The sequence below is a fragment of the Acipenser ruthenus genome, chromosome 9 (assembly GCF_902713425.1).
Source record: "Acipenser ruthenus chromosome 9, fAciRut3.2 maternal haplotype, whole genome shotgun sequence".
Taxonomy (NCBI): domain Eukaryota; kingdom Metazoa; phylum Chordata; class Actinopteri; order Acipenseriformes; family Acipenseridae; genus Acipenser; species Acipenser ruthenus.
Genome location: NC_081197.1, coordinates 26,249,820 through 26,266,098, shown reverse-complemented (window position 1 = coordinate 26,266,098; position 16,279 = coordinate 26,249,820). Strand labels below are relative to the sequence as shown.

Sequence of the window (16,279 nt, the reverse complement as noted above, 5' to 3'; positions counted from 1 at the left end):
AGGAGAAATTGCACTGGAGTATAGTTATACATTTAAACAAAGTAGTGCTAAGTACTATACAATAAAATACTGCAACACCAATGTGATAACTTTTACTTAATTGACACAAATATATACATAAGTGTGGCAATGTGCCCCGCCCCTGTGTGTATTTTTGTGTTTTATGTTGTATGTAGTGTGAAAATGTTGGTGTATAGATATTACTGCACAGGATATAAATGGGTCTGTGTAGCACGAGTTATTTAAAATGTATAATTGTATTTAGGCACAGGGATTGTTTCACGTGCTTTTAAAATATTGAATAATATGTGAGCACGGGAGTTCACGTGCTGGGATTCAAGTGAATAATTAATTGGTAATTGAATCCCAGCACAATTGTATATATAGATGCACGAAGCACTCACTCGGGGCTGTGTGTTCGGGAGTGGAGAAAGGGTGAGAGAGGAGATAGTGGTAAAAAGATAACAATTCTACGTGTTGGAGAACCAGTACAGTACTTGTTTTGTGTTTAGCGTTCGTCCACCCTGTTTGTGAGTGTCTATTCGTTTTGTTTGTCTGTTTATTTTGGCGTAAAGTGCTGTGTTCTGTTTTGTACAAACTTTTTATTTACAATAAACCGGCACAAGCAAACACATTTACCATTTCATCCATCCCGTCTGTGTTGTTCATTTCATCCGTCCCGTCTGTGTTGTTCATTTCATCCGTCCCGTCTGTGTTGTTCATTTCATCCGTCCCGTCTGTGTTGTTCATTTCATCCATCCCGTCTGTGTTGTTCATTTCATCCATCCCGTCTGTGTTGTTCATTTCCTGGTTCTGACGTCAACACTTAGCCAGACTGTCACAATAAGTTACCAAATAGCAAAAATGCCCATCATTCACTATTGCATTTCCAGAAACAGTATATCATAACACGGCCATTTGCAATGCATATAAAGAAAACGATAATAGCACCCAAACACAATTTAAAGTCCATATCTCACATAGAAAATGATTTTTTGGCTTTGAGGTCTTACTTTGTTTACTTTCACAATGAGCAATAAATTAAATCTCCATGATCAATTTTATGGCACTGAGACGTAAAACTATCAATAATTCCGGAAAATACAGACGACGCACCGATGTACGAAGCAGGCGTGACGTCACTAGGGGAACACATACCAGGAACAGGAGTAGAGATATACATGGCTTCAGACTGTGAAAGCGATCATTACAAATTTCTCCAACATTTTGAGTAGTATGTATTACAATAAGGACAGCCGGAGTGTGGTGTGTAATGAAAGGTGGTGGGGAGGAAGAATAAGTGGTTTGAGGCCCGATTCCTAGAACATAAGAACATAAGAAAGTTTACAAACGAGAGGAGGTGATTCAGCCCATCTTGCTCGTTTGGTTGTTAGTAGCTTATTGATCCCAGAATCTCATCAAGCAGCTTCTTGAAGGATCCCAGGGTGTCAGCTTCAACATTACTTGGGAGTTGGTTCCGTACCCTCACAATTCTCTGTGTAAAAAAGTGCCTCCTATTTTCTGTTCTGAATGCCCCTTTATCTAATCTCCATCTGTGACCCCTGGTCCTTGTTTCTTTTTTCAGGTCAAAAAAGTCCCCTGGGACGACATTGTCTATACCTTTTAGGATTCTGAATGTTTGAATCAGATCACCGCGTAGTCTTCTTTGTTCAAAACTGAATAGATTCAATTCTTATAGCCTGTCTGCATACAACATGCCTTTTAAACCCGGGATAATTCTGGTTGCTCTTCTTTGCACACTTTCTAGAGCAGCAATATCCTTTTTGTAACGAGGTGACCAGAACTGAACACAATATTCTAGGTGAGGTCTTACTAATGCATTGTAGAGTTTTAACATTACTTCCCTTGATTTAAATTCAACACTTCTCACAATATATCCGAGCATCTTGTTAGCCTTTTTTATAGGTTCTCCACATTGTCTAGATGAAGACATTTCTGAGTCAACATAAACTCCTAGGTCTTTTTCATAGATCCCTTCTTCAATTTCAGTATCTCCCATACGATATTTATAATGCACATTTTTATTGCCTGCGTGCAGTACTTTACACTTTTCTCTATTAGATTTAATTCGCCATGTGTCTGCCCAGTTCTGAATGCTTTCTAGATCATGTTGAATGACCTTTGCTGCTGCAACAGTGTTTGCCACTCCTCCTATTTTTGTGTCGTCTGCAAATTTAACAAGTTTGCTTACTATACCAGAATCTAAATCATTAATGTAGATTAGGAATAGTAGAGGACCTAATACTGTGGTACACCACTGGTTACCTCACTCCATTTTGAGGTTTCTTCTTTAATCAGTACTTTCTGTTTTCTACATGTTAACCACTCCCTAATCCATGTGTATGCATTTCCTTGAATCCCTACTGCGTTCAGTTTGAGAATTAATCTTTTATGCGGGACTTTGTCAAAAGCTTTCTGGAAATCTAAATAAACCATGTCGTATGCTTTGCAATTATCCATTGTCAATGTTGCATCCTCAAAAAAATGAAGCAGGTTAGTTAGACACGATCTCCCTTTCCTAAAACCATGCTGGCTGTCTCCCAGGATATTGTTACCATGTAGGTAATTTTCCATTTTAGCTCTTATTATAGTTTCCATAAGTTTACATATAATAGAAGTCAGGCTTATTGGTCTGTAGTTACCTGGTTCGGTTTTGTCTCCCTTTTTGTGGATCGGTATTATGTTTGCTATTTTCAAGTCTGTCGGTACAACCCCTGTGTCAAGAGACTGTTGCATGATCTTGGTTAGCGGTTTGTAAATAACTTCTCTCATTTCTTTGAGTACTATTGGGAGGATCTCATCCAGCCCAGGGGATTTGTTTATTTTAAGAGCTCCTAGTCCCTTTAACACTTCTGCCACTGTTATGCTAAAGTTATTTAAAATTGGATAGGAACAGGTCGACATGTGTGTTGTCCATGTCCTCCTTTGTAAAAACCTGTGAAAAGTAATCATTTAATATATTGGCAATTTTTTTTTCTTCATCTATGATTTTGCCATTTGTGTCTCTTAGACATTTAACCTCCTCTTTGAATGTTCTCTTGCTGTTATAATATTGGAAACACATTTTGGAATTGGTTTTAGCCCCCTTAGCAATATTGATTTCTATCTCTCTCTTGGCCTTACTAACTTCTTTTTTGACTTGTGTTTGCAGTTCCAAGTACTCTTTCTGTGTACTTTGTTTTTGGTCCCTTTTGAACCTCCAGCAGGAGAAAATAACCATGCTAGCATCAGGAATGCGAGCGACAGCCCCCTCTGATGTTATGTTTATTTTCTTTGGGTAGTTTTGGGCCACATAGTTTATTTGATAATGGTACATTGTATAATAATGATAATAATCTGACGTGTGAAAAAAACAAATTCAACACTTGCAGAGAACTGATTTTGCGCAGTGGATAGCCTAGTATTGAGCAGTAGTGCACAGGGTAAGAAAAAGAAATCTATGGTAATCATTTTTATATCTGTATGAAGTGCCAGATGCAGCTATTTAAAAATGTTTATATATATATATATATATATATATATATATATATGTGTGTGTATAAACGGTACGAAATCGTTTAAGGCTGGTAAAAAAATAAATAAATAAATAAATAAATAAATTAATGTGGTTTCTAAATGGTTCTGCAATTGTCAGGGTAAAATGAATCAATGGTCACTTGATTGCCTTCGTGAACAGCTATCTTTGTAAAGGTCTTCGTGTGTCTGTGAACTTGTGTACCAGTATCTTACAAAAGAGAAAATAAAATGTGTACCTGCTAGAAACCAACAAACACACGCTTTAGTCTCTGTGTCCCGTGTAATAAATGATCATTGCATTGTGCACAGACAAACTCGTTCATTTTACTTTCACGGATTAGTATTTTTTTTTCATGCAATGCATTCCCTTGCGCCTATCTGCGGTGAAACTTATGTTTGACACCGTTTAACCATCGCGAAATAGGCCTGTATGTATGATCGTTTTGTTTATGCCATAGATATATGCCTGCATCTTTTTTGTTTATGGTTTGTGTTCCCCTAGTGACGTCACAGATGTCAAGATTTGAAATCAGGGCTTTTTGGCAGAAGCACTCAAAACAAGCTTTACGATTGTAAATTTCTTACAGTTACAGTGCAAAAGTATAAATGATATATATATTTTTATAACACTATTATAACAGACAGCAGCTCATAATCTCTGATCTCAATAGGAAGTGTTTCTATTTCTACACCTAGGTACATAGAACAATGTTACATGAGAAAAAAGTTCACGAATTTGAAAGGATTGTATAATGGTTATTAACCAATGATATTGATTGAAGCAATTGATATTTGTATAGGCCTACCCATATAAAAGTAAAAAAAAAAATACACAGATGTGCTCAAATGTGTTGGTACCCCTCCACAAAAAACGAAGAATGCACAATTTTCTCTGAAATAACTTGAAACTGACAAAAGTAATTGGCATCCACCATTGTTTATTCCATATTTAATAGAAATCAGACTTTGCTTTTGATTTTTTATTCAACATAATATTGTAAATAAGAAAACAAATGAAAATGGCATGGACAAAAATGATGGGACCGCTAACCTAATATGTTGTTGCACAACCTTTAGAGGCAATCACTGCAATCAAACGTTTTCTGTAGCTCTCAATGAGACTTCTGCACCTGTTAACAGGTAGTTTGGCCCACTCTTCCTGAGCAAACTGCTCCAGCTGTCTCAGGTTTGATGGGTGCCTTCTCCAGACTGCAAGTTTCAGCTCTTTCCATAGATGTTCGATAGGATTCAGATCAGGACTCATAGAAGGCCACTTCAGAATAGTCAAATGTTTTGTTCTTATCCATTCTTGGGTGCTTTTAGCTGTGTGTTTTGGGTCATTATCCTGTTGGAGGACCCATGACCTGCGACTGAGACAGAGCTTTCTGACACTGGGCAGTACGTTTCGCTCCAGAATGCCTTGATAATCTTGAGATTTCATTGTGCCCTGCACAGATTCAAGGCACCCTATGCCAGGCGCAGCAAAGCAGCCCCAAAACATAACCGAGCCTCCTCCATATTTCACTGTAGGTATGATGTTCTTTTCTTTGAAAGCTTCATTTTTTCGTCTGTGAACATAGAGCTGATGTGACTTGCCAAAAAGCTCCAGTTTTGACTCATCTGTCCAAAGGACATTCTCCCAGAAGGATTGTGGCCTGTCAATATGCAGTTTAGCAAATTCCAGTTTGGCTTTTTTATGTTTTTCTTTCAAAAGTGGAGTCCTCCTGGGTCTTCTTCCATGGAGCCCACTTTCGCTCAAAAAGCAACGGATGGTGCGATCAGAAACTGACGTACCTTCACCTTGGAGTTCAGCTTGTATCTCTTTGGCAGTTATCCTTGGTTCTTTTTCTACCATTCGCACTATCCTTCTGTTCACTCTGGGGTCGATTTTCCTCTTGCGACCGCGCCCAGGGAGGTTGGCTACAGTTCCGTGGACCTTAAACTTCTTAATAATATTTGCAACTGTTGTCACAGGAACATCAAGCTGCTTGGAGATGGTCTTGTAGCCTTTACCTATACCATGCTTGTCTATTATTTTCTTTCTGATCTCCTCAGACAACTCTCCTTTGCTGTCTCTGGTCCATGTTCAATGTGGTGCACACAATGATACCAAACAGCACAGTGACTACTTTTCTCCATTTAAATAGGCTGAATGACTGATTACAAGATTGGAGACATGTGTGATACTAATTAAAGAAACGAATTAGTTTGAAATATCACTATAATCCAATTATTTATTTACCTTTTCTAAGGGGTACCAACAAATGTGTCCAGGCCATTTTAGAATATCTTTGTAGAATAAGCAATAATTCATCTCTTTTCACAGCTTCTTTGCTTTATTCTATGACATACCAAAGGCATGCAAGTATACATGATAAAATAGCTTTTAATTTCATCACTTTTCAGGAGGAATGAAGCATTATTTCAATGAGCTGTAAGGGTACCAACAAATTTGAGCACGTCTGTATATTGTGACACAAATGTGTTCACGTAGTTTGGGACCTGGCTAAGGTGTCTGTATTGTAGTGCAGACAAATGTGATCCAGACCGTAAGTTGCAAGTATTAAGTTCCTTTAATAGTTCCAAAAGTAAATAAACAAAAACACACAGAAGTTCTTCACCATGAACAACCACTACAGTGAACACAGTACAGTATTTTCTTCAGGGATGGGCTGTTTCTGTTGTAGGTTTGTTGCTGTGTCCCCTTTCCTCTCTTTCCAAGTGCTGTGGAGCTTCCAGCAGATGGCGCTGTGGAGTCAGGTCCCTCTGGCTCCACTACGTCCAGGTTTGTATTTACTATTTATTGTCCGGTGGTCCTTTGCAGAACTGCACAGCCCAGTCAACCCTTTGTGAAGGTAAAAACACACTACTCTTCAAGTTGGTTAACCTATTAACTATACTGTACTTCAGTCTAGGTACTGTTCATAATTCCACATTACCTCTTTCCTTACAGGGTACCTCTCTTTATGGGAATCAGTCCCGTTGTGCATCGCACCCCTTAAAATACCCTGTACGTTGTGAGCTTGAGTTACCGTCCCGGTACCCCGTGACTTCAGCCCGGGTTTTCTTAAAAATAAATACCAGTCTCGTACCACAACACATCCAGGAACAAAAACACAACACGCTGTACTCACTGTGACCGGGTCCGTGTTTTACGCGTTGTTCCTCCGTGTTGGTCCTCTGCCGGAAGGTATTTGTAATCCACAGTATTCCTTTGTTTTAGGTAGCAAACGTGAGTTGAGTGCAGCGTCTCGTTCTCATCTGGTATCAATTGTGCGCTCCTTACGCTCACCTCTTCGACAAGTTGTAATTCCAAACCGAGTGGAACATCCCGGTTTTGTTTGATATTTTATTTGTAATCCTTATTGCTCACCCCTTTTGTCAAATTGAAAAACTCGAACCGAGTGCAGCGTCCCGTTCTCGTTTGATATTCCGTTTTTAATCCTTAATGCTCACCACTCTGTAATATAGCAGACTCGAGCCAAATGCAGCGTTCCGTTCTCGTCTGCTATTTTAATTTCGTCCGTAATATTACTATCCCCCGTTCTCTTCTCCCCCTCACGCCTACCTAGCAGCCTTTTAAAGTCACCGCCGTTCCCCGTCATGCATTGCCGGGTTTCCTGGTGGTCCTTGGGAAATGTCGTTTCTGGTCCTTCTCTGTACGCATTTAATCCCTTAAAACCCCCACTCCCATCACAATATATATATATATATATATATATATATATATATATATATATATATATATATATATATATATATATATATACAGTGCCTTGCAAAAGTATTCAGACCCCTAACCAATTCTCTCATAGTACTGAATTACAAATGATACATTGAAATTTCGTTCTGTTTGATATTTTATTTTAAAACACTGAAACTCAAAATCAATTATTGTAAGGTGACATTGGTTTTATGTTGGGAAATATTTTTAAGAAAAATAAAAAACTGAAATATCTTGCTTGCATAAGTATTCAACCCCCACACATTAATATTTGGTAGAGACACCTTTCGCTGCAATAACAGCTTTAAGTCTTTTGGGGTATGTAAGTATGTACCAGCTTTGCACACAGTGTCAGAGTGATTTTGGCCCATTCTTCTTGGCAGATTTGCTCCAGGTTGTTCAGGTTGGTTGGATGATGCTTGTGGACCGCAATTTTCAAATTTGTGCCACAGATTCTCAGTGAGATTGAGATCAGGACTTTGACTGGGCCACTGTAGGACATTCACCTTTTTGTTCTTGAGCCACTCCAATGTTGCTTTGGCCTAGTGCTTGGGATCATTGTCCTGCTGAAAGGTGAATTTCCTCCCAAGCTTCAGTTTTTTAGCGGACTGAAGCAGGTTCTCTTGCAGTATTTCCCTGTATTTTGCTCCATCCATTCTTCCTTCAGTTTTAACAAGATGCCCAGTCCCTGCTGATGAGAAGCATCCCCACAGCTAGATGCTGCCACCATCATACTTAACTGTAGGGATGGTGTCTTGAGGCATGGGCAGTGTTAGGTTTGTGCCACACATAGCGCTTTGAGTTTTGGCCAGAAAGCTCTATCTTGGTCTCCTGTGACCACAAAACCTTTTCCCACATCGGAGCTGGGTCACTGTAATGCTTTCTGGCAAACTCCAGACGTGCTTTTAGATGGTACTTTTTGACTAACGGCTTCTTCTTGCCACCCTCCCATACAGGCCAGTGTTATTCAGAGCTCTTGATATGGTTGACTGGTGCACCATTACTCCACTCCCAGCCACTGAACTCTGTAGCTTTCCAACTAGCTTCTTCAAAGTGATTGTTGGCCTCTCTGTGGCTTCTCTCACAAGTCTCCTTCTTGTTTGAGCGCTGAGTTTTGAGGGATGGCCTTTTCTTGGCAGTGCCTGGGTGGTGTGATGCAGCTTCCACTTCCTGATTATTGATCCAACTGTGCTCTCTGGGATATCCAAACACTTGGATATTATTTTGTACCCTTTCCCTAATCTATGCATTTGTATTACTTTATCTCTAACTTCTGTAGAATGCTCTTTGGTCTTCATTTTCCTTCAGATTCACAGCCTGACCAATGATCCTTCAACAGTGGTGTTTTTATCCAGAAAATGTGACAGCAACTTTAATGGTTCACAGGTGGAGGTCAATGGTAAGGTAATTGTGTCCTCATTAGGGCAATTTCTTTCATTGGTGTTACCTGGGAGCTTCCACAGCACAGGGTTTCAATACTTATGCAAGCAAGATATTTCCGTTTTTTATTTTTCTTAAAAATATTTCCCAACATAAAACCAATGTCACCTTACAATAATTGATTTTGAGTTTCAGTGTTTTAAAATAAAATTCACCGTGTAACAATTTTTAATTTTTTTTGGTTCCTGGGTAGTAAGTGTTATTTCCTAATTGCTTATGCCTCAAAAGTATAGAAAATGGCTATTATTCCCCACAATTTTGTGACCAGGACAGTGATATTTTGAAATTTACCTATTTTCCAGAACATTCCAGATAGCTTCAGTGCTGAGTAAACTTGGAGTAACTTCTAGAACTTTCTAGAACTTTCCAGTAATATAAATAGTAGTATAAATACAGGGGCCTTAAGCCCACCAGTTCAGTTTAGTTCCAGCTGCCTAAGTGGATACATATCTGCATTTTTCTGAGATGGCATCAAGAGGCTGCAAGCATCCGGCAGACGCATTTTGCTATGTCTGCGGCCAATTTATCAAGACAAGAGCGAAAAAGTACTCAGTGGAAGCATCTGCTAAGATGTGTGAGGCCTACAAGGCATATTTCGGCATGCCTGCCGGGGATCAAGACAAACCCTGGGCACCTCATTTCACCTGCGAGCACTGCAAAAAAACTCTGAAGGTAAGATGGACAATTGTTGCTCGGAATTTTATATTATAAAATTTGTTAAAATTTTTAAAATTGTAAAAGTTTTTAATTTTAAAATGTTTTACAATTTCCAATGTTATTGAAAAAATATATCATATATGAAAAATGTTGCGAGAATCTCTTACACATTAGTCATGGGTGAAATAAATGTATTTTTGTAGGATGGTACAGAGGGGAAAAGAGAGCCATGAAGTTCGCTATCCCAAGAATTTGGCGGGAACCCACTGACCACTCAAGCAACTGCTACTTCTGCATGGTGGACCCTTCCAAGCGGACCGGGTTCTCTGTGGGGCGGAACAACGTCAAGTGGGAGCCACTGGTTGACCCCCGGAAGGTGCTGATGCCACCACTGCACATCAAATTGGGCCTTATGAAACAATTTGTCAGAGCTCTAGATAAGGAGTCGGCAGCCTTCAAGTACCTTCAAGACTTCTTCCCTAAGCTGTCTGAGGCAAAGGTCAAAGCCGGTGTCTTCGTCGGACCACAGATAAAGAAGATCCTGGAGTGCAATGAATTCCCCAAGAAGCTCACTAGTAAGGAGAAAGCGGCTTGGAACAGCTTTGTCGCAGTGGTTCGGGGTTTCCTGGGCAATCACAAGGCCGAAAACTATGTGGAGCTGGTTGAGACTCTGGTGAAGAACTACGGCACAATGGGCTGTAGGATGTCCCTCAAAGTCCATATCCTTGATGCTCATCTTGATAAATTCAAGGAGAACATGGGAGCGTACTCGCAGGAGCAAGGCAAGCGTTTCCACCAGGATATACTGGACTTTGAACGCCGCTACCAAGGACAGTATAACGAGAACATGATGGGAGACTACATTTGGGGGCTGATTCATGAAATTGATTTACAGTATAATCGTAAATCTCGAAAAACTACTCACTTCTAAATCTTTTGTAGTCATTTTTGTATTACTTTAGTATAAATACATGTTAATTTGGATTCATATGTTGTTTTTTTCTGACTTTATGTGAACGAAAAGACACAAATTCGCCCGTTTTCTCATTGGAAATAGGTAAATTTCAAAATATCACTGTCCTGGTCACAAAAGCAAAGTTTGTGGGGAATAATAGCCATTTTCTAAACTTTTGAGGCATAAGCAATTAGGAAATAACACTAATTACCCAGGAACAAAAATTGTATTACATAGTGATATCAAACAGAATGAAATTTCAATGTACCATTTGTAATTCAGTAATATGAGAGAATTGGTCAGGGGTCTGAATACTTTTGCAAGGCACTGTATATATATATATATATATATATATATATATATATATATATATATATATATATATATATATATATACTGGGTCATAGGTTCAATACCAGGTGGGGGGGACACTGCTTTTTTTTACCCATTGCTCCAGAAATGAACATTGGTAATTGTATGTAAAAAAAAACCCTGTTAACGCGTATGAACATTTTAAAAGTGTTACCACTCAAACAGGTCTAAGAGTATATAAAATAAAAGCCACAAGGTGTTTAGTTCCTAAACACATTTAGAATCATAAATTCTGTAATGTGTTTGAAAAGTGTGACAAATAGCCTATGTGTTTAAACACCTGGTTTATAGGCTATGTCTTAGTGATAATATATATTTCAATTCATCATATAGCCCCAAAGGAATTGATATAGCGTTTGGCTCTGAGAAACATATTCTTGAAAACCCCTATCATGCCTGCTGCCATGTTTTCCTCTATTGGATAGAGGTTGATTTGCTATTTGATTTGTTTCCACACAGCTTTTTTCCACCTAGTTGTTATATTAGTCAGTTAGGCTATTTTGTGCGCCAGCAAATCGAAGAGCCTCACAACAAAAGAGCTGGGAGTCTAGCTGTGGGAGTCCAGCAAGGGGAGGCCTGTGTCGAGACGCTGTTGGAAAAAATCTAAACCTAGCAGCGCTCTGGAAGATGCCATCTACTAGTCAGGTCTGTACCCCCCCCCCCCCCCCCCCCCCACTCCCACTGTGCTTATTTGTCTCGCCTGTCCTGCTATGACTGTCTCTCATATCCCTGTTCTGTCCTCTCACTCTCGTCCTCTGCCTTCTCTCTGCCGCTGCTCCTCCAATCCCACTAACCTCATCCCTCTGCCTCCCCCCCCCCCCCCCCCACCTCCCCTCACACTGGAACTGTCACTCTTCAGCTAAGAAAGCGGATTCCATCTCTGCCTTTGCCTCCCACGTCTCTCTCAATTTCCTTGTTCTCACTGAAACCTGGCTGTCCCCTGATAACACTAACTCCTGTTGCCCTGTCCTCTCTCTACGTCCTGTCCTATACTCCGCGTCTCACTGGACCGGGAGGTGGGACTGGTCTTCTCCTCTCTCCCTCCTTACTCTTTTCTGTCCCTTCCGACCTCTCCTCACTCTCTGTTAACACATTTTGAATTTCATGCTGTCCAACTAACCTCTCACTGTCAACTCCTGCTACTTGTACTGTACCGTCCTCCTGGACCTCTCGCTCACTTTCTCGATGAACTCGACTACCTACTCTCCTCCCTCCCCTCTCTGTCTACCCCAACTGTCCTGTTAAGTGATTTCAACATCCATCTCTCCAACCCCAGCCACTCTGCCAGATTCCTCCCTCTCCTTCACTCCTTCACTCCTTCGACTTCTGTCTCTCTCCATCCCCCCCTACCCACAAAGCTGGCCGTCAACTGGACCTCACCTTCTCCAGGGCCTGCTGCCCCTCCACCCTCTGTCACCCCCCTGGACCTCTCTGATCACTATTTCATCTCTTTTTCTCTGTCTCTCCCCTCTCTTCCTGCTCCTCCTACCCCACTGTCACCTCTCACTGTAACCTCCGCTCTCCCCTTCTGTCCTTACCTCCACTGCTCTCTCACCTCCCTCTTATTGACTCCTTCTCCCAACTCTCTGTAGACTCTGCTACCTCCACCCTCTTCTCCTCCCTTGACTCCCTCTGTCCCCTCACTTTGCGACCTGCTCTATCTCCATTCCTCTGGAATCTACCACACTCTCTCCCTCCTGCTCAGCTAAGAACCTCAGAGTCACCCTGGAACCCTGCCTCTCTTATTCCCAGCACATCTCCACTCTGGCACACACTTGCCAATTTTTCTTCCTGAGCAACATACGAAGAATCCGACCCTTCCTCGCCAACTACGCCACCCAGCTCCTGGTCCAGGCCCTGGTACTCTCCCACCTAGACTACTGCAACTCCCTCCTGACTGGCCTCCCTGCGTCCGCCACCTGTCCACTCTAGCTCATCCAGAACTCAGCTGCTCGTCTGGTGTTCACTCTGCATCGCTTCTCCCATGCAACTCCACTACTCCACTGGCTCCTGATCACCGCTCGCATCCAGTTCAAGACTCTTGTACTCGCCTACAGATGCCTTGACCAGACTGCACCCAGCTATCTCCAGACCCTCATCTCTCCCTACACCCCCACTCGACCTCTCCACTCCTCCTGCACTAGAAGACTGGCTGTACCTCCTCTACGCTCCCCTGCCTCCAGAGCCCGCTCCTTCTCCACCCTCGCCACTCAGTGGTGGAATGACCTTCCTACAGATGTCAGGACTGCCCAGTCCCTGACCACCTTCCGGCGCCTCCTCAAGACTCACCTCTTCAGACAGTACCTGTAGAACTCATCTTTTCCCTCTGGACACTTTATCACTCTTCCTTAATGCGCTTTACTTGCTCTTATCTGCACCCTATTTTACTGCATTTAATCCTGTATTTGAGTACTGTAATCTGTCACAAGTGTTATTTAATCTGTAGTATTTTGTTTTTAATGATATCCTGATGTAACTATCACTGACACTTATCTGCTCCGTTATTGAATCATATTTTGTCATATGATGTGTGTGTATATACACTTGTACTTGTTAGTACCAAAGTCGTTGTATTTTATCTTGCTCTTAATTGTATTAATACTTGTACTGTGATTCTTGAAATGTATTTGTTTGTCTAAGTCACCCTGGATAAGTGTGTCTGCTAAGAAATAAATAATAATAATAAAAATGGTTTTGTTGGATTTGTTATGAAAACAACCTTGTTTCTCACACACACCACGTTGTGGGAAAGATTTGAAGAAAGTGGATGCTTCTATGACTTCTTCACTGCAAGCTGCATATTACACATTTCTTCGTTGGATTGATGAAGTAAATGTATGAATTGTATTGGCACTGGAGATTCGGTGAAAAACCTCAGGGATTTTCTGCATTCTACCAATTGCAGTATCTCTTAGTATACTGCCCTTTAGCACTGACATTCATATGCACATTTTTAACCGTTCATAACATTTTACTTTTGTACCTGCGTAAAAATCAAGTTACCAAAATATACATATTGTTTTTACCACTGATGGATGTACATTTGCAACCAAAATAATAACATCTTTACACTTTCAACACAGTCAAAGTCCCTTATATACCACTATCTTACTTTCAAGTCTTCTCATTACTGTTTTACTTGACTTATTGACTCTCTTGGCTTGCTTGTCTGTCTATTTACCATACACCTTCTCGAATATCTTTCCCTCGCTTTATTCATTATTTGAAGTAAAAAAAGAAGTGATATCTCTAACAAAAACATTGTCAATGTAAAAAAACAAGTTAGAAAAACGAAACAGCCGTTTAAAGGGGTGATATCAAACACAAAAGCCCAAGTTAGGAGAAGCAATTGGGGCAACCTTGTCAAGCATCAAGCAAATAAGCACATGCTGGGGCCCAACATTCACACAATTCTTGCTTCTAACTTGATGCCTTTTTTTATCGCTTCACTCCACTTTATCGCTCCACTTGAAATGCTCTTTGTATGACTTGAAGTGACTGAGACACACTCCCACACACTGCGACTGTGTGTGTGTGTGTGTGTGTGTGTGTGTTTGTATGTCTCAGTGTATGTGACTCAGTGTGTAGTCACTGCAAGTCATACAAAGAGCATTTCAAGTGGAGCTAAGCGAAAAAAGATTGCAAAAAAAAGAATTGGCCTCTCGAAAAAAAGAATTGAAAAAAATACAAAGTTCCAAATCTTTTTTTGTCAGGTCCAATTGAATTGGCCTCACAAAAAAAAAAATCAAATCTATATTTCTTAACATTTTATAATATTAAAAAAAAGACACATGGCAGACCATCGTGTGTCCAAACGAGTGCAACCGCCCCACTGTTGTGTCTGTCTGCAGCCCAGCTGCTGACTCACAACATTTGAAAAAATAATTTTCTCCGACGACAAAAGAATAGGGTCTGGCAAAATAAGATCTTTTTTCTTGATGGCCACATTCTTTTTTGGTATCAGACATCTATCCAAAAAGTGGAAATCCCATTGAAAACAATGGGGGATGTAAATGTGAATAACTTTTGAACGGATTCGTATTTTTATACGAAACAAACGTAGGTATACTCAGTCACCCTAGCGCTTTTAAATACTATCAGTTTAAAATTCAAAACCATCTTTGCGCAAGTAATATATGATTATTAATGCTCATGATTTATCCATTTTTAACTATAAAAAAAAAAAAATCTTACAGTTGGCAACCGACAGAGGGTTTAATCTGTTGTACAAATACAGGTCCCATTTACTGACATCAATATACAGAAAACAATTGTCATTTAAATGTAATTGATGGCTCTGTTTTATAGGGCATGTTATTCTGGCATTTTATCTGACGATATATTTGTACGACAAACTGGTGCTCCCATTGATACACAAATATAACTTAGGGGGGCTCCAATTGACACAAGATGTGTCCTTCTCTCCAGCAAAGCATTTTATACTATGTCCTATAAAAACTAGGCTGCCAGTAATGTGAATGGTTTGTATTCCCATGTGTCTTCATAAGGCTGTGTAGTTTATTATTTAAAGTGATACATGATCCTAACTTGCCGTTATTCCTGAAATGAAGGTAGCTGCGTGATGTTTTTTTTGCGGGAGGTAAAGGTGCTGGATAATAACAGATCATTTTTAAGTAAATTGTGGAAGGGTGGAAGCACTGCTCGTGTAAATTGTGTGTGTTTTATTATTATATGGTGAGGGTGGTGATTATGGACTATTTGGCCGCAGGTCCTGCCTGTTAAGGGGAGAAGAAGAAGCCACCGCCCTCTAAACAAGAAAACAGCAACCGCCTCTAAACAAGAAAACAGAAACCGTCTCTAAACAAGAAAACAGAAACCACCTCTAAACAAGAAAACAGAAACCATCTCTAAACAAGAAAACAGAAACCACCTCTAAACAAGAAAACAGCAACCGCCTCTAAACAAGAAAACAGCAACCGCCTCTAAACAAGAAAACAGCAACCGCCTCTAAACAAGAAAACAGCAACCGCCTCTAAACAAGAAAACAAGAAACCAAGTTTAAAATGTCAAGATACACACTACAGCACTCTGGTTCCTACTAACAATAGTTCAGTAATTAAATAAACAAAATAACAGCATTGAAAAGCTGTACTGCAGTGTACTCACCTCTTGAGAAGCCATGTTAACTGTAGTTATGATTATTTCAGTCCCATTGCTGATAGAGCTTTGCGCAAAGTGAGAGCATGACAGGTAGACAGTGTTTTTCCCATTAGTAAATGATTCAACATCCTAACTATAATATGCAGTTCCAGGTGGAGTCATGCTGACAAACAATGTTACGTATGAGGGGAACAGAACCCGATCAAGGGTATTGAGTGTCTGTAGATCAGGTAACTATTTGCCTGTTGCAATCTTGGTTAGGGTTACTAAGTAATTTAATATTCGGTTATAGGCAAAGCATAAATTGCAGACTCTTGTGACAGAGAAGGTAGAGCCATCAGCGAGCCAGGATACGATTAGGGTCTACTGCTCATGTTTGTAAAATTAGGTACAACAGGCATCATGTGTATTTCAGCTTTTCATGTGAATCTTAGTTAAAGTCATAGTACAATTTTACATGTACGTGTTGCTTT

General features: G+C 40.2%; 1 protein-coding gene across 1 annotated transcript in view; it reads right to left on the bottom strand.

Moving 5' to 3' along the window:
• The window catches only part of tmprss3a (transmembrane serine protease 3a), a 153,342-nt gene extending 137,446 nt beyond the window's left edge, over positions 1-15,896 (bottom strand). The window contains exon 1 of the mRNA XM_059029761.1: positions 15,813-15,896. Within this exon, the coding sequence (XP_058885744.1) occupies positions 15,813-15,827 (15 nt within the window). The 5' untranslated portion in view covers positions 15,828-15,896. The remainder of the gene's footprint in view (positions 1-15,812) is intronic.
• Positions 15,897-16,279: the final 383 nt, after the last annotated feature.